The following is a 19655-nucleotide window of genomic DNA, read 5'->3' on the forward strand; positions in this document are numbered from 1 at the left end:
AAGCAAGCGCAACATGTCCAAACGTACGCGCGCCGCCCGCGACAGCGAGGAAGAGCTTGTGGCCCTGCCCAGCGACGAGGAGGATGTCGAGAGTGAAGACGAGTTTGCGCCCCCCCTTCTCCCCTCCCCCCCCCCGCGCGCGCTGCCCCAATCTGCTCAATTACAAATTCACTTGCTTACCGCGCGGCGTGTAAAAAAAGGTACCAGGAAACAGCCTCGGAAGCCTCGGTCTCCGAATCCGAAGAGGAGAAGACTGCCGCCGCGACGCGGCCGAAGCGGCGGCGCGTGGAGAAGCCGGTAGCTGCTGATAGTGAGGAGGAGGAGGATGAGGACCAGGACGAAAAAGACGAGGGGGAGGAGGAAGTGGAAGAGGAGGGGGAGGATGCGGGGAGCGACGTTGAGGAGGGGGATGATGGCATGTTTTTCTCCCCGGTCTTGAACGAACCAACCCAGTGAGAGGTGTGTGTGAGTGTTGACGACGGACGATATACAGATCCGGATCTTCCTGAGGAGTCCGCCAAGGTCTCGAAGGCGCAGGATGCCAAGAAGTCCAAAGCTGCTGCTGCTGCTGCTGCCAGCGATGACGAGGAGGACGAGGAGGAGGAAGATGACGACGAAGCTGCTGCGCCCGCGGCTGCTGCCGTCAAGAAATAGGTACGACCACTGTTTGTGAGCCGTTACGCGGCCAATTCGCTGACAATCACTAGATTTGTTTCGTCAGAAGTGAATCTATGTCGATGTTCTGGATCTGGATCTGGAGATATGCGTGTATGTAGCGCAATTGGATTTTGTCAGAAAGCCATAATGTACCGGTACTCTACTAGTATTTTGATTGACGTTGAAGTTGATGATGCGATCCATCGCTAGCTCGAGCTGTGGAGTAGATATGAACTAGCTTCTAGCGTGAATCCTCTATGCACCTCACCATCATCATCATAGTACAAGCGAAGCGAAGAGGAGGGAGGATCAGATCTCATCTTAAGGTCCATGCACCAATGCGTGACCACAGAGAAAGCACACATCCATCCATCTCGGCACAACTCCGCGTACCGTACGTACTTACTTACAAAAGCAACACATCAACAAAGTCTTTAAAGAGCACACATTTACCAACCCCCTCCCCCGCAAAAGCACGCTATTTACATATTATGCTGTGCAATTGCTTGCCTGCTTGCTGTCTTCTTCTTCTTCTTCTTCTTCTTTCAAAGTCCAAATACACAAGTTGTAGTAGTAGAAACATTATTTTGCATCCTCCGTGTGCCGCCCACACCCCACCAACCAGCCACCCTTCGAGTACATATATCCACAGCTAGGCTAGCTAGCCGTCGCTACCGCTGCTACGGAATGCCATACATAACTGCGCGTAGTGATGGGTCAAGTCCAGCACGCTCTGCGGGAAGTTGGTTGACTGCACGATGCTGCGGACCTTGACGGCGCCCTCTTCGGCGATCAACTTGCGTATCGACAGCAGCAGCGAGGGGGAGAACTGTATTGTATCGTCATGTCAGCCAACACAATTCGAGCTGTAGACGTGGGGGAGGGAAAAAAACTCACCTCGGAATACCGGCGGTATTGCCAGGCCGTCAGCTTGATGATTCCGTCCAGCGCATTACGACTGTCGCGTCGTTTCTCCTGGTCTTTGAGGAGTCCTTTCAGCGCCTTGGGCGAGAAGCGGATCTTGAGGGTGGCGTTGAACGCCTCGAGTGATTCCTCATGGTGGTGGAGTCGCTGTGCGAGCTCGCCGAGGATCTCCCACTCGGTCGCGTTCTTCTTATAGGGCAGCGCTTGGGACTTGTATTGTGCGTACTCCGACCGCCAGATCGTGTACACGCGGAGATCCTACATAGTGAATGGAATGGGTTAGCCAATGGTTCCTTCCTTCCTTCCGCTTCAGTCGTCACGGGGGGAGGGGGTTCTTACCTCATAGAGCACCATGAAAAGGTTGTCGAGCCACCTCTCGCAGAGACGCTTGTTCTGGAAGTGCGTGTACTTCTCGGCGAGCGATCTCTCGTCGTCGGGGGGTGTACCATCATCGCTTCCCTTGGGTTCGGCCGGAACCGCACTCTCGGGCTTCTCGATGCTAGCGGCACCAATATCCGTCTCATCCTCCGACTTCTCGTCACCATTTGTCTCCGATTTCTCATCGGTACCGTTGGATGACACACGGTCCTCGCTCTGCCGTGGCGTCCCGCGTAATGTAGCCACACTGGAATTCTTCTTCTCCTCCCGATACTCTTCCTCCATGACAAATACCGAACTACGGCACTTGAGCAGGGTGTCCCAGCCAATTTGGCTGGTGATCTCGGTGAGGATCTTGTACGCCTTGGCGAAGGTTCCCTTGAGGTTGGCGGCGGGGAGCTTCAGGAGCATCGGGTCGACATGATCCTGTTTGGGATCGAAGTGGTCCTCGTTCATCTCCTCCAACATCGCCTCCTGCAGGATCGGGAGATGCATCTTGTTCGGCGGCGGCATCTTGGGGATGTCGCGATCCTGGTAGGTGAACATGGGGCAGGAGTTCAGCGTTAAAAGAGCCTGCACATGATCGTTATACTATGTAAGTAGTTATACCGGAGAGAGATGTGGATGAGTCGGTAGGTACCAGTTCGTATTGCTCCAGTTTCAGATATACCTGCGCTAGTCGTTCCCACGTCGTGAATTCGCTGGGAGCGCTGTTGACCGCACGTTTGGCACATTCGAGAGCGAGGTCATATCTCCCCTTGCTCATGCAGAACTCTGCCTGGACATCGAGAAGACTGTTGTCCATTGGCAAGATTTTTACGGTGTCGTACAGAAGCTGGACTGCCTTGACCTCCTCGTCGGCATCGATCAACACCCGTGCCAGTAACGATGCCACCTCCGGCTCCTTAGACCGAAGCTTCTCGAACAGATTCACACCCGAGGCGAAGCGACCAGTCGTGTGGATGTACGTCAACAGGCCGGAGGTGAGGTGATTCGACACGACGTTAGGAACCTGGACTTCGGGATCGGATCCGAGCTGGTAGCCCTTGAAGAACAGCCGTTCCGCGGCATCCAGGAACTTGTGTTCGACCTCCGTGCTCGTGATAGGATTAAACTTGCGACAACCGACGATTATCGTCGCACCCTCCTCGGCGTAGCTGAATGCTCGCAGGACACTGCAGAGGTAGGTCTCGAGCCAGAGCGCATCGGTCGCCTTGCGCTTCTCTCCACGCTCGTCGACGGCGTAGGCGTCCACGGTTCCGGGTATCGTCACGTTGACGCGCATGTCCAATCGAGAGAAGGCATTGTAGCAACTGGACACATCGCCAAAGCTAAATAAGAGCCCATCGGCATCGCGGGGTATGAGGGGTCAGGGTAGTACCAGTAAGTGCCCGTGGTGATGCGCCACGCCTGCGGTCTGCCGAACCAGAGCTGGTTCTCACCGATCGAGTATGTCAGGGTATTGATGTAGGCAGCGAGCGACGCCGACGACGAAGCATCTACACCGGTGACGTGATGATAGGTGCCGATCTGCACGGAGAAGAGAAATGATAAGTGTCAATTCGGCGGGGGCTTCGTGGCGTACACAGCTAGTTCGTCTAACCTCTTTCACAGCTGCTTTCGGCTGCGTCTTGATCAGGTGGACCAGGTCCGGAGGTCCCAGCTCTCGGAGTGCCTGGAGCGATTCTGTGCGCGCGTTTATCGACTCGTGTATCTCATTCTCGACGATCCTGTAAGCGGCGCCCGCGATGGTGTTGTTAACTTCGATTTCTTCAGGCGCTGGTAAGATAGGGTGGATTGGGGTATAGCACATACTCCGGCACGGCTGGCTGGACGACTACCATCTCGGAGTCGACAGAATCGCAGCCCCGTATGTTCTGTGATACGATTGGAAGAGAAGCTGTGCCTCCGGCTAAGCTCTGGGGTCGATGGGAGTCGATATCTCGTGGTCCGGGGCGGGGTTGTGGGTTATGTACGTTGGATGTTTGGGAGTCTCACCAGTTAGTTGTCTTGATTCCCATGCACGCACCAAACGTGGTTTAGTCTGAGGAGAATGTTGAGTAATCTTGGCGCGAGTGCTTCACTGTGTCGGATAATTCAATCCTGTGCCACGAAAGCAAGAAGAAGGTGTAACTTGAAAGCTTGTGGCACAGTGGAAGCCTGTGTCTCTTGGAGTAGTTGAGGGATACGGACAGTCTGAGCGGTGTATCAATGTCTGCTGCGGGACATGCCTTCAAATAGGTAGTTCTTCGTCAGCTTGTTCCTGACCGTTCTGCGATACCTGAAGCACGCAAAAATTCTGGTGTCAAAGTATGCGGAGTAGGACCCCTTAACAAGCATTCCAAAAGTATGTGCGAGCTTGATGACCGGCTTTCTTGCTTTGAGAAGCTGCAGACAACCACTTGTGATCAATGAGCCTGCAGTTCACTGAGGGGTACATTGTAAATATTTAACTCGGCCCTTTGTCTTCTACGATAATGCGTGATATGCTTTCGCTGCTTCAGTTCAATCCAGACCCTTCCAAAGACACTGTCTTCGATCGGCAAATGGGGCAACAGTTCGGCTAGTTCCAGATTCCCGCCATAGCTGTCACTTTGATAGCTGCTAGCAACTCTATGTACTTGCACCAGCCAGAATTCAACCCTAACCGTCCCCGCGCTGGATCCAACCATACCTAGACTCACTTAGCCGCTAGTCGCATCACTGCTACATAGTAGTACCAGTTGTAGAGTAACACAGAGCTGCCGCCAGCGGAGTGAGCTTCTCGCGTTTTTCCACGAAAAGACGCGCACAACATTAAACATACATACCACCACCAACATTCCTCATACCCAACAGCAACAAACACATACTCCGCATAGTCCCGCCACTGATCGGATTGGAGCCAGTTCATTGCGTCTCGAGGAGGGGCAGCCTCAAGAGAATTGGAGACCGCCGAGATATCCCAATCATGGTACCACGCACCGGCCTCGCTGTTTCCCGCCCCTCATCCGTAACTAATGGCGCATACTCTACGTGTAGGCTACGTTCAAATCCATCAACGTACTTCCAGACTCGGACAGCGAGGATGAGAATGATAACACCCAAGAAATCCAAATCGAAGAGGCATTGAAGCTCTACCAGCAAGCATTGCGTCACCACACAGATCGCCAGTGGGATGAAGCGCAGAAGGCCTACGGGGAGCTTTTCCAATCGGAGATATTCCAGATTGATGTTGAAGAGCAGGTATGTACCTATCCCATTGTCGCGGGAAAGAGGGCAGAAGACGAACAGGGGTGGGCGCGGTTGAAGTAAACTAATACACGTTTGGTTTCGCCAGGTCCACGGCCGCACCAATAATGTTTCGTCGTCGCTACCACTCGTCCAATATCTGTCGTTCAAGAATCAGGGCGCCTTCAAACTCGACCGCCTGAAAGCGACAATCTCCACCCAGAGCGAAGACGAAGTTCGATCCGAAATCACGCAGGCGCTGCAGTGGTTTGCTACGGCGTTGGATCGGGACACCGGCGATTCTGCGCTGTGGCGGCAATCTGCACAGCTGGCGCTCGTTCTTTCGTCGGCCCGCTTGGCTCGGTTTGCACTAGAATCGGTTCTCGATCATGAAACGATTGGTACGGACGCCTCGAAGGACGCGTTATCACTCGTCATCGGCGGAAATCAGAATCCAGAAGAACACCTCGCCGTGCTACAACTACGCAAGATCCTGGAAGGCCTCGGCGATACACTGAGCCTGTCCGACGAGCGCTTCAAGGGTCTCAAGGGCAGGAGGTTGAAGAAAAGTTTCGTCAAGTTTCTGAATCCGTTGCCATGGTTACAAGCACCTCTGCCCGGTTGTGTGAAAACACTGGCGACCATGACCGATGAGTTCTCGAAGAGACGCAGGGTGGTTAATGTGCCATTCAGGACATGGGCTGCCGTGGGGAAGGCCATCCTCGATTCGCTGCTGGAAGAACCTGAGGACGACGAGGTTGTTGTTGTTCCTGCGCATTCGAATATCCTTCAGATCGTCTTGCCGCACTATGAAAGCGAAGAAGAGTCTCGACATACCACTCCGGATGAGCCAAGTCCCCCGGACTCTACCTCAAAGTCGGAAAATGCTGTCGCCGATGACAATGACGACCTCGCCATGACCGATGCGGCATCGAACCTGGCTACAGCCGCAGTGAACGACCGCCGGCGCAGTGCGTCCGCCAACAGAAAACGAAAATCCACGTCTATGGGCGGTGATGGTGCGGATTCGGGAAGGTCGCGGCTGAGCAAGAGGCAACGTGACAAAAAGGCAGCAGATGCGGCAGCAGCAGAGGCCGCAATGACCCCCGAGAGCAGGGCGAAAGTCCGGCAAGATGCTCAAGATGAGAAGCTATTCAATACTGCCGACGATTGCTTCTCTCCCTTTGGCCTGTCCCTGGGAAACGCTCGCGCACTGAAGTTTAGCCCCCCTGATGTTTCCACGGAAAATAATGACCATCCCAAAACCGATGAACTGTGCTTGGAAGACTTCAAGGCCATTCTGCGGACATGGGATGACGATAAGGGTAACGTGATACTCTACGGTGACGGGATCCAGTCTCCTGCTGAAGCCGCCCAGGGTATGAGCTTTCTGGACCTCGAAGCCAACACCCCGAGTCGTCCACTGCTTGCGGGCGATGAAGGGCTGCGGAAATGGGTCAAGAGCATCAACTCGAGAGGGTTAGGTGCAGAACAGGCCGCGTTTGAATGGCTGAAGGCTCTCTGCCGGAAAGACCTGGACTCTCGGAATAAGAAATCGCGAGGTTCGTCTGTCTCCAGTGGACAGAGCAGTTGGGTCAAATACAACTGGCCCGACTTCCTAAAAATCACCGTACTCAGTGCCGTCGACAACTGTGAAGAGTCCTGTTATCAGCACCTCAAGAACGTGGACGTAAGGCTGAGCGAGCGCTCGAAAGATGACCAATCGAATCAATTTACGCCAGAAGATTACGCGGATGTCGAGTTTGCGGAGACCATACTGGAACTATACATTGATGATCTCGCGGCCGCCGAGCGGGACAAGAGCGGCAGCGATGTCAGCGAGGATGTCGAGCTCGAGATCAAACGAGAGCGAGCGGTCAGATGGAAATACCTTGTCGGGGACCTTATGCATCACCGTCCCCGAGACGCAGACGGGCAACTGGAGGAAGATCAACTGACACTTCGCTACATCTGGGCGACAGCCGTGATGTCTGGATTCACAGAGTATTCGTCGCGCGAGTTCCGGTTGGAATGTTTCGAAGATCTCAAGGTCTTGCTCGCTGAACGGGAAGCTCCGCCGATCGATCTCCCGAACAGCAGCGTGATGCCAGAGATATCGGCTGTAAGAGCGGAACGCGAGCTTAGTAAGCTCAAAACCGTGGATTTCTTCAGCACGATCTTTGCGGCAACATCGGATACGAATGAGAAGGCTCCGGAAGAAGTGATTGAGATACTGGAAGCGGTTCTGGATCCCGGTGCGATATTGCCTTACGATGAGGAAGAGGAACGAGTTCTGCACGAGATTGGAAGGTTCCTCGAAGGCTCAAGCGCAATGTTCAAGCTCCATCTGTGGGAAAAGCTGAAAGCTGCTTACGAAAAGGTCAAGCATCCTCCCAAGGTACTCTTGTGCACATACAAGTGTATTCAAGTCATCATGAGCGAATTGAAGAGTCGCAGCTATATCGATTCCTCGCAAGACCACCGACAATTCGTGCTCCTCCGATCAATGCGACTGATCAAGGGACTAATGGGCAATGCCTTGGTTCTGGCGATGGACAAGACGAACATGGCCGAACTTACAAATGCCGAATTGAAAGATGCGCTGGAATCTATCTTGGCTATGCTCAGGATATTGCATTGCTATACTTTCTGGGAAAACGCTGTGATGAAGTCCGAGGCCAAGGCTAGCGATTTGCACTCCTACAGACTCGTGATCATGAAATTTAAGGAGCTCCTTCTTCAAGGATGGATCATGTCTTACCTTTTATACGCAACGATGCTGGAGCGGGGAATGGGCTCAGACAAGGAGGGGGGTTGGACGGAAGTAGAGAAGGAAGAGAAACTTGCCGGCCTACTCCGAGATCTCCATGAAGAACTAGGGGGCCGTCATTACTGCAAGTTGTCGAATCGTGAGTTCTCTGACGGATGAGGCTTGATGACGAATACCTAACCTAGCGATGTGCCAGATCTCTTCCTCAAGTTGATGTTTGATGAGTTGCTCAGATTCAACAATCGAGAATACGACAGCGAAATGCTGCAGGTGATCCATTGCAGGTTTCACCTGACTCTGTGCTCGGATCAGTGGTATTTCTGCGAGCATAAGACGATCGCCGAAGTCCTTGACAGGGACACGGCGTTGAAACTGCTGGACTTCATCATGTTTCACGCGTCGAAGAAGAAGATTGCCCAACTACAGAAATCAGACCTGAAAATGGGTCTGGATAAGCTGGTTGAGGTCTTCGGCATTCCGCGAGCGGGAGATAGATCGGCAAGAATTTCCCACAATCTTGCCGTCATGGACAACTACCTAAAGTCGTCGATAAATCCCCTCCAAATGTTCAGTTGCTTAAGGGGCGATCTAAACATTTCCACGGTCGAAATCTTTGGCGAACGGAAGGCGATCGCTGCGAAGGGCTTGTTCTTCCTCCAGGGAAAAATCGCGCTCTACCAGTTGAAAAACAACAAGAAGATTGGTTCTCTGAAGACGGACGAACTAGAGGCAGCAGTCAAGTACCTTAGGCATGACTTGGCTTGCAATCCAGACTCGTGGGAAACATGGTACCGTATGGGCCAGACGTTCGAGGTGCAAATGGAGGATGCACAGACCTGGAACTCAGAATATATGAACGTAAAGCGGGCAGAGCTTGTGGCGCTGGAACGGGTATGTTTAATGCTACTTCCCCACCTTCGAAGCTTTCCTTAGCTGATTAATTATAGCGGACAATCCTGTGCTACATGATGGCCGTGTCTCATTCCATCCAGAATGCCGACGACGAACCGGAAACCAACAAGATCATAGCTGAATTATATACGGACTTTGGCTACCGTATCTATTCCGCCAGTCGACCACCAATGCTGATGCAAAGCTTCTGGACTGATGGATTCCTACGGCAGTTTTCCGGCCAGAACGGACAAGGCTTGTACACCAGTCGCCCTCACAGTGAGCTCAATCATCACACCGCACTGCGCTATGCTCTTACCCTGTTCTCGAGAGCAGCGGATGAATGCGAAGACAACTGGAAGAACCATTACATGATGGGAAAATGTATGGCCAAGCTTCTCGAATGGCGCGACTATGATGTCGAAGACATTCTCCAGCATTACATCAATGCTATCAAGCTGTGCCCCGAGAAAGGCGATGTCATCTTCGAGCCCCATCACAAGCTCGTCTCGGCGGCTACAAAATTCGTACTCGCGGAGAGGTTACAGCCAAAGCGTGCATGCGAAATCCTTGAGGCAAGTCGATTCTCGAAGGGGATAGACCACGTCGAGGACCGCGCCGGCTTCATCCTTTATGTCCTCGAGGTCTTCAAGAAGATGAAAGCCGCCGACAAGCAGAAATGGCACCACCGGATGACGAACCGCATTGCCAGACTGCGATACGTGGAACTCAAGGACCCCGCAGGTGCGCGCACCGAAATCTCGTCGCTTTTCACGAAATCGGCGCAACTGGCCATCTGGAGACCGGAACATGAGCGCTCTGGGCGTCACTTCGTGTACGCGTCACAGTACACTATGTTTCACGTTGAGCTCCTGGCGAATGTCGGGGACCGGGCGACCATGGAGACGGTTGCGAAGCGAGTGAGGAGATTGCCACACGGGCTATACAGACATCCAGATGTGTGGAACTTCGTTTTCGAGAAATACATCGTTGTTCTCCGCCGCTCGATTCCATACCGTATCGAGGACGAAGTGTTCAAAGACGTGTCATTCGACGACTTCACCAATTACTCGCAAAAACTAGACACTCACTGCAACAGTCTCAAGGACACCCAATGTCCCGTCCTCGACACCGTCCGCGAAGTCTTCGAGCTCCGCCGGCTCAACGGCGGCCTGGCAAAGCATTCATCCATCGACGACCTGCTCGCCGATTCCTACGCCATGCTCTGGCAAGAGCTAGTACCCGCCATCATGGAAGCCGAAAAGTCTCAACACAACCCCATGAGTCTCAAGAACATGATGTTCGACGCCGCCCCACCGCCAGTACTACCGCAATCACCGCAGCAACCCGCCAATCCCGCCGCAGCAACAGACCCGGCAGGAGCACCACCGGGCGGGGCAAAACTGGACCTGGACCTCCCCCTGCGTGCAAAAATGACACGTGTAACCCGCCGCGAACTGATCAGCAAAGCTACCAATCTCTGCAAAGAGATCGCGCAAGCCTCCACCTCCAGCAGCACCGCAGCCGCAAAGAGCGGAAGCACCGGGCCCAGTGTTTGTGACCCCCTCCCCTGTCTTCTGTCTTCTTCACCGGTCACTGAAAAACTCCAGAGTCCGAAGGGTAGGCCTGCGGAAATGGCAACGAGCGATGATGGCATGCAGCGAGATGAAGACGCTGATTTGTCGGCGTTACCGCCGCCGCTTCCACTGGATATGTCGATGTCGATGGGAAATTAGTGTAGTGTGACGTGGACTTGAGTTGTGATGGTTGCTTCTTGTTTTCACCTTTGTACTAGGAGTTGTCGGGTGTCTGCCTTTACCTATCTTTTTGCTGAATCTGATGCTTGCTGCTGGGAATCTTTCGCCCGACGTGAACCATACTTCTTATATCAACAGCTTCTGGTAATAGAGACAGTTCTCGTAGGTAGATGAGCCTATGCATCTGTTGCCGAGCAAAAAGGTGTGAGCAAAATCTACCTACCAAGGGTCCAAAATACGAGTGAGATGCAGTGAACAAATTGCACAAATTTGAATTGCGATGTTTCGAGAGAGAGATCTGCAGTTTATTTCGCATGTAGCCTATGTATCTAAACTATGGCGAACTGTCGCACTCCATTCCTGCCCACTCTGGTCGGTGGGGGGTTAAGACCCCAATACCAGCCAGCACAATGTGGTGCTGCTGCCAGCCTTGCAATGTATTGAATGTCTGTCTACTAGTAGCACTACTACTGCTCACTCAGTACAATTTGGTTATCCAGGGCTTTAATTGAATTGAAGTAGGGCTGTATCTGAGCGGGGCTTAGTTAGGGCACGGTAGCGTTGGAGCACGGTAGCGCACATTTTCGCCGGTTTTCCACCACAAAACCACCACCACAACCACGTCCGAAAGACATCTTCTCTCTTTCTTTCATTCTTTTCACTCCACAACAGTTGACAGTTTCGATGAACGTGCCACCTTCCTTTCCACTCCACAACAGTCGAGGGCTTACACCAACCGGTCTACTTGGAACCATCAACATTCAACCATCAACATTCCGCCCTTGGGGGCAATCGGCACTTATAAGCAGTGCAGATTCGACAAAGTGGGCGTGACTCATCACATCCACCCCCCATCGATATCCGGTGATGTCCGAAACACGACGGGACGGAGAAATTTGATGAAACCAACGCCTGGGGCCCGGGGCCTGGGCTAAACAAGCCATAGAAGAGACCAGCTTAGAAGAAGAAGAACAAGAAGAGCAAGAACCCCCCTTGGAAGAACCAGAACCAGAACTCGACCACCGTCGCATGGAATGATTTCCATATGTACCGCAAAATATGCGGACGACGAAGGATCCCGCTTTTGGCATCCCTATCACACCTTGAGTGGGAGATCCGCGGTGGCGAATCGAAGGAAGAAAGTCCGCGGCTGAGACATCGCCCGGATCACTCTCTCGAGAGATTCAATCCAAGCCGCCTTGGGAAGTGCCTACGGGCAAAGAAGACCCGAAGAGCCTCAGGAAGAGCTACGGGAAAACCGTGGCTGAGCTCTTCGCCAGAGAGCGTTGTCGGACTGTTGGCTGGGGCAGCACTGCTCCGGAGGGGGTGGGGTGGGAAGAAAATACCGACAAGAGAGGAAGCTGTGGGGACAGGGGCGAGGCCCCTGGAGGTGGGCATACGTGCCCCGACAGGGTTCTGTGTGTGCGGACTGTGTCCGTGGGGCGAGACGACTTGCACAGAGTGCGGTCATGGGGGGTTTTTTTTTGCAGCGGAGGAGCGAACACCAGAGCGCATCACGGATACCTACAAACGACAAGTTGCCGCTGCAGTACTACCTAGCATTACAACAGCCCCCGACATGTCAGACATTCCCACCTCAGGAGGTAGCGAGAACGAAACTATCAGCGAACCGCCTATCTACAACGGTGGTAAAGCTACAATGGACGCACACAAAACCATTTTGGCACCAACGCCACAGCTCACCGACGACTCGACGACTGAGACATGGAATTCGCTCGCATCCGATGCTGCAACACATCATTTGTGACGGAGGAACGACTCATGGACCACGGTCCGTTTGTGACGAAAGAACGTCTCTTGGACCACGGTCCACATGCGGGTCTGGCATACCGCCGACTCGCCGGCTCTAGAGCCATAAGAAGTTCCTACCGGATTCGATCCATTTCAATGTGGATCAGATCGTAACAATTGTTAACGGCGGTGACTTGTTCATCGAGGTTACGGTTCCGGACAGCTCTGAAGAGCTTCCGGATAGCTCTGAGGAGCTTGAGGTGGCGCTTTCGGAGGCTCTGAGGGACGGTGGAGACTTGTTCATCGAGGTTACGGTTTCGGACAGCTCTGAGATTCAAGGCGGTCACGGGCTCTCCAAATCGGTCAGGTTCAGAGTTTTCTCTCTATCGCCGAGGAGCTTGCTAGCCATGTTGGGTTGGTGGTCGCTATAGGTAGTCTAATAAGGCCGTATGCGACAATAATTGATTTTTTCCTCTCTTTCCTATGCCCGTGCTCTCAGCTTTCAAGATGCCTTTGAATCGTGATGTTTAACGTCTGCTCTTGAGAATGAGGTTCCAATTTTGTTTCGAGGCGAGTTGGCAGCATGGATCTCGCTGCCATTCGGGACGGATCAGGCGGATTTTCCGGAGGACTCGGCCGGTGGTCTGTTACATACCTAGTTCGATTCTGATCTCTGAATGTATCAAACTTCCAGGCCAGACGTAACCATTGCGCCCAGAGTAGAGATACAGACTCGGACAGTTGTCGACAGGCGCCAGATGTCAGATCCCATCCAAGGATTAGACCTACCGGCCGTGGGGCGGGGTGAAGATCTTCGATTGCTATATGGTACCCATTAATCCCCACCCGTGGCCAGTGTAAGCCGTAGGACCTCGGCCTCACCCCCTACAGCCCATCATTACTCCTACTACTACAAATAAGCCCCCATACTCTCCTCCTCGGGGCCCATGCATTCCGCTCCGCGGCAACGGTCCATCACAAATTCACAATGCCCTCCCTCCCCGCACGCACTTCAGGCGGTCCTTCACCGTGACTCCATTCCTAACCGACTACCTCTCACTGCCCTCTTACCTTCATCTCTCCGGCGGACCCTGTTCCTCCCCAGCCGTACCCGGCGTACAGCTGCCTACCTGCTAACCACACACTCACCTAACGTCGAGTACGTCCTCTTCGACCTCGGCCTACGACAGGACGTGCGCAGGTACCCACCCTCCGTGCAGCGCTGTCTAGCGAGCACAATACTCCCGACCATTACGCGCACGCACGCTGGATCTACGAGGCAACGGCTCTGTGGGTAGTCGATGCACTGGGGCATTTGCCCGGGCATCTGAATTTGCTGGTCAGGCTGGTGAGGCTGTAGGGAGAGCGGTGTGCGTTTCTGGGCGCGGATTAATATTGCTGTCACGATGGGAGGGTTCTTACGGGGGACAGGAGGGTTGCGAGATATATGGATGAAGACACGGGGATGGAGAGGTGTGCGCATGTTGATAGACTTGATAGGGAGGCGGCGGAGACGCATTTGCGGAGGGTGGGGGAACTGACGAATATGGGCGTGGAGGTGCTTGGTCGCATGTTCATCCGGAAGGTTATGGGGGGAACGGTGTCTAGGGACCACGGTAATAGCTACTTGTGGCTGATTACCGTCTTGTTCATTCTGCTTCTCGTAACCACCAGTGAGATGTATGAAATTGGTGGGATAGAGCGGATTCGGTGATTTGTATGTACCATTGATCCATGATCCATCACGCCGTCATCCCCGCGGCGGCGGCCAATTTCGCCGCCTCCCTACCAGCCTTGCGTCCCCACACCGTGCCAGCCGTCAACCCACTCCCACCTATTCCAACGCAGGCAGTCAGTCAGGGTATGAATCCGCCCAGCAATTTCGTGGTCACACTATGTACTCACCTGGATAATTCCCCCAGAACAGTCCTCCGACCATTTCGCCACAACAAAACAGCCCTGGAACCGGGTCATCGGTATGTTTCGAGATGACAGCCGCAGTGTCTGGATCGATCTTGAGCCCTCCAAACGTGAACGTGATTCCGCACGTAACCTTGACCGCCACGAACGGCGCCTTGTCGATCGTCAGCGCCCAGTTCGATTTTGGCAGGGCTAGTCGCCTGGTTGACGACTGGGTCGACAAGCTGTCCTTGACCGCGGGGTCCCACTTCCGCTCTGGGAATTCCGTGCGGTTTGCCTGCACAGCTTGGTTGTATTCGTCCAGCGTGGCGAGAAAGGCCTGCTGGTCCGAGTAGGCGGCGAACATCTTTCCTACAAGCTCCTCCAGTGTGGCCGCCGTGATCTTCTGCTTCGCGACATCGTCCGCATACTCCTCGCTCCTGAGCCAGCCGATCGTCTTGTCGTCCCACAGCTGCCACGCCACGCCACCGGGCTGCTTCAAGATCTCGCGGCCGAACTTGGCATACGTAAAGTTCCTGAAGTCGACACCTTCGTCGACGAAGCGTTTCCCCTCCGCATTCACCACGATTCCGAGGGGGTACCCGGACTTGGTGTATGCATTCGTAAGAACCGGGTCACCGAAGTCCTTTGGCGCTGCCGCGTCCCAGGCAGTGGAATGGCACCCGCTCCAGTTACCGACAGTTTGGGCCAGGTTCTCGGTCATCGCGAAGCCGTCGCCGTTGTTGTACGGTGTGCCCCGGACGTAGGCCAAGTCCCATCCCGGCCCGAGACACTGTGCGCGCATTCGGGAGTTGGATTCGAAGCCGCCGCATGCGAGGGTTACCGATGGCGAGAGTAGTCTCGTTGGCACACCGGAGTGGAGGACCTCTATGCCGATTACCGCGCCGCTGGCGGAGGTGATAAGCGAGAGCGCGGGCGTGTCAAACCAGATTGTAACCCCGGCCGCCGCTGCTGCTGTCTGATGGTCGTGGACGAGGCCCTTGCCGCCGTCTTTCACACTGAGGACCTATATGTACGGTGTACCTCTCAGCCATCGCACCACTCCCACCGCGGGCCGGGATCGCAGAGTCCATACCATCCCGCCCCAGAACTTCTGGCGCCCATCGACGACATACGCCTGGCGATTAAACGACAGCGTAAACTGCACACCGACACTTTTCAGCCACCCCACGGCGTCTCTCGACTCGCGCACCAACGTCCGCGCCAACACCGGGTCCGTTCTTCCCTCCGTCATGCGGTTCAGATCCGCCATGAAGTCTTGCTCCGTATACGCCTCCATATCGATCTTCTCGGCCTCTTCCGGAGCCACATTGCACACCAGGGGGAGAACGTCAGCCAGGCCAGCAAAGACGGTGCGATAGGCACCGGCGGTGAAATAGGTGTTTCCCCCGGTGCCCACGGGGCCTTTCTCGATCAGCAGGACGTTTCTGACGCCGGCCTGGGCGGCCGTCGTGGCAGCGCTGTAGCCGGCGTTGCCGCCGCCGACTATGATCGCTCCGAACGACGGATCGGACGGCATTGTCGTCACTGCCATCGTAGCGACAGGATGATACCGACAACAACCTCGGAAATGGCAGTTTGGAAAGAAAGAAACTACCTATCCAACAAGCAAACGTGATTGAGGGACGGTGGGATTGTGCGCGTGGGGGATATTGGGATAGGCGAGAGATGGTACGACGACGGCGGCGGGCATGGACGTACGGCGTTTGAGGTCCCGTTCCCCGCACGCACCCGAGGCTTGCGTTCGCTTGGTGACGATCATGATCCAGGTTCCGCGACCTCGGTAACGGAGACATGTTTGGTATGCATGTCGCAGGCGAAATGGCATGTATTGTACAACGTGATGATGTCGGGAGTTGGGATACCACCGGAACGAGGATGGAATGAGAGCTCACGGGCTTCCACAATAGTTTAACTATCGTCTTGATTGATTGCAATTATGCACTGGCCTAGCCTGGCCGAAGAGGAGTAGAGATCTCATGCGGCCGAGACCCCTTCGTCATTTCGAAAACGAAATAGCACCGAAGCAATAGTTACTACGTACCCATTCCACGACCACGATATCAACAGCAGTTACAGCACTTCGGTAACGCATCGCGCCCGCAAAAAGAACCCCCGACAATGGGCAAATTGGAGAGAAATATTGCACTAGTAACGGGAGCTGGCAGTGGCTTCGGTGCCGCCATCGCAGAGAAATTCGCTGCGGAGGGTGCCGTCGTGCTGGTAGGCGACATCAACCAGACCAGCGGGGAAGCCGTCGCAGTAAAGCTCCATGGTGCTACCTTTGTAAAGCTTGGTGAGTAACTACTCTAGTGTGGTGATCGCTGGCAAGCTGGGGGAGGGTGCTGATCCTCAAGCCAGATGTCACATCACATGCCGACTGGAAGGCTGCGCTCCCGCTCGCCGTGGACTCGCACGGCTCACTCGACATCGTGGTGAACAATGCGGGCACCATGCCCCAAGAAACCCTCCGTAGACGTAACGGATGACGAATTCGACACGCTGCTGAACGTCAACATCAAGAGCGTGTACCTCTCCGTCTCCGAGATCATGCCGTACTTCGTAGGGCGGGGCTCGGGCGCCTCCGTTAACACCTCGTCAGTGGCCGGTACCAGAGTCCGCGAAGGCCAGGTGTGGTACGGTGGAACAAAAGCATAGGTATATGGACCGCATCACGCAAGGCCTTGCATCTGAGTATGACACTAAGGGCGTGCGGATCAACCCCGTGTGCCCACTGCGTGCACCCACCGGTTTGCTGGAGAAGTTCAGTGGTGTGCTAGATACGCCGGAGAAACGAGAGCGGTTCGGGAAGAGCGTGCCGCTTGGGTCAGTCCAGACCCTCCTCCTGTCTGCGCTGTTTGTGCTGAGTCCGTGTTCAGGAGAATGACCGAACCCATGGACGTTGCAAAGGTGGTTGCATTCCCGGCTTCTGACGAAAAATCAGGATTTATCACGGGCGTCTGGTAGGTTCCACTGGGTTCCATTCATGGCTTGTCGTCCGCTGGTTTAGAGCTCCGCATAGTGTTGCAGTATGTAGACGGAGTGAGGTTGTGCATGTAAGAAGCAACACTTTGTGCTGGCGAGATCTGTGAGTGCGCAATACCAGTATGGAGTTGAGGGCGTTGTGCGTGTTTTGGTAGCCCAAGCCACTAGGCCCTTATAAATTAGTTGTCGACGTGGAGTCTCCAGATCGTAGTGCCGGAGAAGCATGCAGTCGAATATGCAGAGCGATGTTAAAACTTGACTAAGAATGGCGGTCAATCCGTGAATGGTGGAATGGAGGGCTGCGATTTTGTTCAACCGTCTCCGCATTCGACCTCAGTAGATTGTGGCTGTTACACATGCGGTTCCTCCAGGAGGGCTGCGATTGTGCAATTGGGAAAAGATCCCGGGAGATGCCGAGCAAGCCCTAAATATCAACTCGAGTACCGCAAGGTGGACAGAGATCGTTTCACGAAACAGCCCCTAACACTTTCCAGAGTCCAATGTGGTCCAGATTTCAGGTGTCCCAGTCCCCACCGCCAAAGTACCGCTGTTGGAATTTGGAAAAGAACTTGACTTGATTGATGTATTGGTACGAAAAAGAAGAGAAAGAAGACTACTTACTTATAAGAGAAACAAGCTCGTGTAGACAGGGAGAAGGTCGGGCCTCAGACAGAGGATGCAACGATACTCGTCGCCGCATACTCGCCGCCGCATACTCGCTGCTGGTGGCTTAAAGACTTTCAGCTGACAAGGCTGATTCTAATGAGAATCCATGGACAATGCTAAGCAGCCAGGAATGAGATGAGGGCAGTATGCAAAGGACAGTGGAAATTAGAAATGACAGTGGAAAGTAGCAGTGACTCCGGCACAGGTAATAAGACGCATAATATCAACAACCGTGTCCGAACAGAGATCGAGTGAAAGCCCTGTCCGTCCTGCTGGCGCCAAGCTTTATAGCAGCGAGACGGAGTCACGACGATCCAACAATCATGACAGGTAATGACCAGATTCAATAGTTCGCGAGATCACATGGCTAGAACTTCTATCCGCCTCTGCGGAGTGGACGTGGAGGTTCCGTCAATTACATAACTAAGTCTTCTATCATATGCACGAGTGCAAACGATCAAGCAGGCATGTCATGATGTTGCTTGACGACTGTACATTGTCCATAAAGATCTTGTTGACCGGAATGGTCTTCAAAAGACGTATGATACATCATACAAAACGGCCAAATCACTCGAACGGTCCATTTCTGTGGTGGAGCCAATTGCGGAGTCCATGTGCCGAACTATAACGCGGACTCTGAAGAGAACTGGGAGCTTCCTGGCCTATTCTAGGTGCTGGTAGTAGAAGGTTGGAGTTGCCGGCCAAAAGAATGACCATGTAGAAACGGTAGTGCGTCTCTTCTGCTGCTTCACTTTCAAAACTCTCCTGTCTGAGGGAGTCATGGACCCCTCCACGACGAAAATTTCATTTGCAGCCATCCAGCTGATCCCAAACCTCGCTCGCCGGCCCCATTCCCGCAAATATATCGCAGGATACTCTAGGTAAAGGCTTGTCGTCGTGTTAGGGTTGGCGACTGGTGCGAGGTTTTGGCGTGTTTTAGCCTCCTCCCCCAGACTCCCGTCTCTAGCCTAGCTCGACGACGTCAACCGCGCCCAGCCTTCGTTACGGATCTAATCGCGACGGTTGAATTGCGTGGGCCGGCGGCTAAGGCTCCCGCTCGCTGCTGGACAACGGACGGGCCGATGATCCCCAGCAACATCCTGGTAGCTAACACTGTGTGGAAGACCGTTAGCTAAAATCCTACGGGCCCTCGTTAAGCCACCCACCATACGATGACGACACACCGCTACGGGAGTATCGCGTTGATGACAACGGCCTGCGTGGGTACATAGTACCAATGTGGCATCGAAGTATTCGATGGGCGTACCTGCTCGTGTAGAGTACCTAGCTGGCCGGCCGCATTCTGGTGGCGGGAGGAGGGGGGTGCTGACAATCCCGATATGCACTTGGCCTCTCTCGCGAATCAGAACGTCCTCCGGAATCGCGACTTCCCAACGTCCAGTCAGGTGGCAACGCCCATAGCTGTTTCTATGGATTTCTGTCCGCATACGAGACCCACTACGGTAAATGGACCGCACAAGCGGCTCTCCGGTCTGGGGACTCCGGCCATATATTCTAATGGTAACCCCTCCCCCGGATTCAATATCCCCCCACCGTTTGTGCCTCGGTGGACTTACTTATATAGACAGACATCCCGGATACATTGCATTCATCTATCTACTCCGTTTCTTCAAGTCGGAGCTCTTGGCCCTTGTCCACGCGCCCCTCGCAGTGATATTCCATTTATATCATACAAAGGATATATCACCATTGAACATCGTGCGCAAGCAACGGCAATCATAAAC

General features: G+C 54.0%; 6 protein-coding genes across 6 annotated transcripts; 4 read left to right on the top strand and 2 right to left on the bottom strand.

The window, feature by feature from the left end:
* Positions 1-63: 63 nt before the first annotated feature.
* On the top strand, positions 64-908 carry BZA05DRAFT_408416 (uncharacterized protein). The gene is made up of 2 exons (XM_051484708.1): positions 64-654; positions 708-908. The coding sequence occupies exons 1-2, from the start codon at positions 539-541 to the stop codon at positions 865-867; spliced, it is 276 nt and encodes a 91-aa protein (XP_051336363.1). The 5' UTR covers positions 64-538; the 3' UTR covers positions 868-908.
* Positions 909-958: 50 nt separating this feature from the next.
* On the bottom strand, positions 959-3965 carry BZA05DRAFT_149651 (Chs5p-Arf1p-binding proteins-domain-containing protein). Its single transcript, XM_051478990.1, has 7 exons — positions 3775-3965; positions 3563-3689; positions 3341-3489; positions 2600-3272; positions 1921-2532; positions 1555-1839; positions 959-1486 (listed from the first exon to the last, which is right to left on the bottom strand). Exons 1-7 carry the CDS (start codon positions 3801-3803, stop codon positions 1319-1321), a joined length of 2043 nt encoding a protein of 680 aa, XP_051336364.1. The 5' UTR covers positions 3804-3965; the 3' UTR covers positions 959-1318.
* A 712-nt stretch (positions 3966-4677) lies between these two features.
* BZA05DRAFT_358149 (uncharacterized protein) lies at positions 4678-10740 on the top strand. The gene is made up of 6 exons (XM_051481442.1): positions 4678-4912; positions 4981-5184; positions 5279-8078; positions 8136-8830; positions 8887-10383; positions 10441-10740. Exons 1-6 carry the CDS (start codon positions 4910-4912, stop codon positions 10564-10566), a joined length of 5325 nt encoding a protein of 1774 aa, XP_051336365.1. The 5' UTR covers positions 4678-4909; the 3' UTR covers positions 10567-10740.
* A 750-nt stretch (positions 10741-11490) lies between these two features.
* BZA05DRAFT_149700 (uncharacterized protein) lies at positions 11491-12776 on the top strand. Its single transcript, XM_051478991.1, has one exon. It carries the CDS (start codon positions 11633-11635, stop codon positions 12353-12355), a length of 723 nt encoding a protein of 240 aa, XP_051336366.1. The 5' UTR covers positions 11491-11632; the 3' UTR covers positions 12356-12776.
* Positions 12777-13920: 1144 nt separating this feature from the next.
* BZA05DRAFT_149743 (FAD/NAD-P-binding domain-containing protein) lies at positions 13921-16054 on the bottom strand. The gene is made up of 4 exons (XM_051478992.1): positions 15335-16054; positions 14245-15265; positions 14065-14173; positions 13921-13999 (listed from the first exon to the last, which is right to left on the bottom strand). The coding sequence occupies exons 1-3, from the start codon at positions 15791-15793 to the stop codon at positions 14082-14084; spliced, it is 1572 nt and encodes a 523-aa protein (XP_051336367.1). The 5' UTR covers positions 15794-16054; the 3' UTR covers positions 13921-13999; positions 14065-14081.
* Positions 16055-16380: 326 nt separating this feature from the next.
* BZA05DRAFT_459228 (putative alcohol dehydrogenase) lies at positions 16381-17604 on the top strand (the record flags this gene model as incomplete). The annotated part of the gene is made up of 5 exons (XM_051487629.1): positions 16381-16555; positions 16621-16664; positions 16723-16856; positions 16918-17085; positions 17139-17604. The coding sequence occupies 5 exons, from the start codon at positions 16381-16383 to the stop codon at positions 17224-17226; spliced, it is 609 nt and encodes a 202-aa protein (XP_051336368.1). The 3' UTR covers positions 17227-17604.
* Between the last annotated feature and the right edge of the window lie 2051 nt (positions 17605-19655).

This window comes from Tricharina praecox, assembly GCF_024521635.1.
Source record: "Tricharina praecox strain CBS 144465 chromosome Unknown BZA05scaffold_27, whole genome shotgun sequence".
Lineage (NCBI taxonomy): Eukaryota > Fungi > Ascomycota > Pezizomycetes > Pezizales > Pyronemataceae > Tricharina > Tricharina praecox.

Coding starts and splice junctions, on each gene's coding strand:
- BZA05DRAFT_408416 (XM_051484708.1), top strand. CDS start 539: ATGCCAAGAAGTCCAAAGCTGCTGCTGCTGCTGCTGCCAGCGATGACG. Junction 655..707: donor CTGCTGCCGTCAAGAAATAG/GTACGACCACTG, acceptor GACAATCACTAG/ATTTGTTTCGTCAGAAGTGA.
- BZA05DRAFT_149651 (XM_051478990.1), bottom strand. CDS start 3,803: ATGGTAGTCGTCCAGCCAGCCGTGCCGGA. Junction 3,273..3,340: donor ATCACCACGGGCACTTACTG/GTACTACCCTGA, acceptor CGATGTGTCCAG/TTGCTACAATGCCTTCTCTC. Junction 1,840..1,920: donor TTTTCATGGTGCTCTATGAG/GTAAGAACCCCC, acceptor TTCACTATGTAG/GATCTCCGCGTGTACACGAT.
- BZA05DRAFT_358149 (XM_051481442.1), top strand. Junction 5,185..5,278: donor AGATTGATGTTGAAGAGCAG/GTATGTACCTAT, acceptor TGGTTTCGCCAG/GTCCACGGCCGCACCAATAA. Junction 8,079..8,135: donor TTACTGCAAGTTGTCGAATC/GTGAGTTCTCTG, acceptor GCGATGTGCCAG/ATCTCTTCCTCAAGTTGATG.
- BZA05DRAFT_149700 (XM_051478991.1), top strand. CDS start 11,633: ATGTACCGCAAAATATGCGGACGACGAAGGATCCCGCTTTTGGCATCC.
- BZA05DRAFT_149743 (XM_051478992.1), bottom strand. CDS start 15,793: ATGGCAGTGACGACAATGCCGTCCGATCCGTCGTTCGGAGCGATCATA. Junction 15,266..15,334: donor AGAAGTTCTGGGGCGGGATG/GTATGGACTCTG, acceptor CCGTACATATAG/GTCCTCAGTGTGAAAGACGG. Junction 14,174..14,244: donor GTTCTGGGGGAATTATCCAG/GTGAGTACATAG, acceptor GCGTTGGAATAG/GTGGGAGTGGGTTGACGGCT.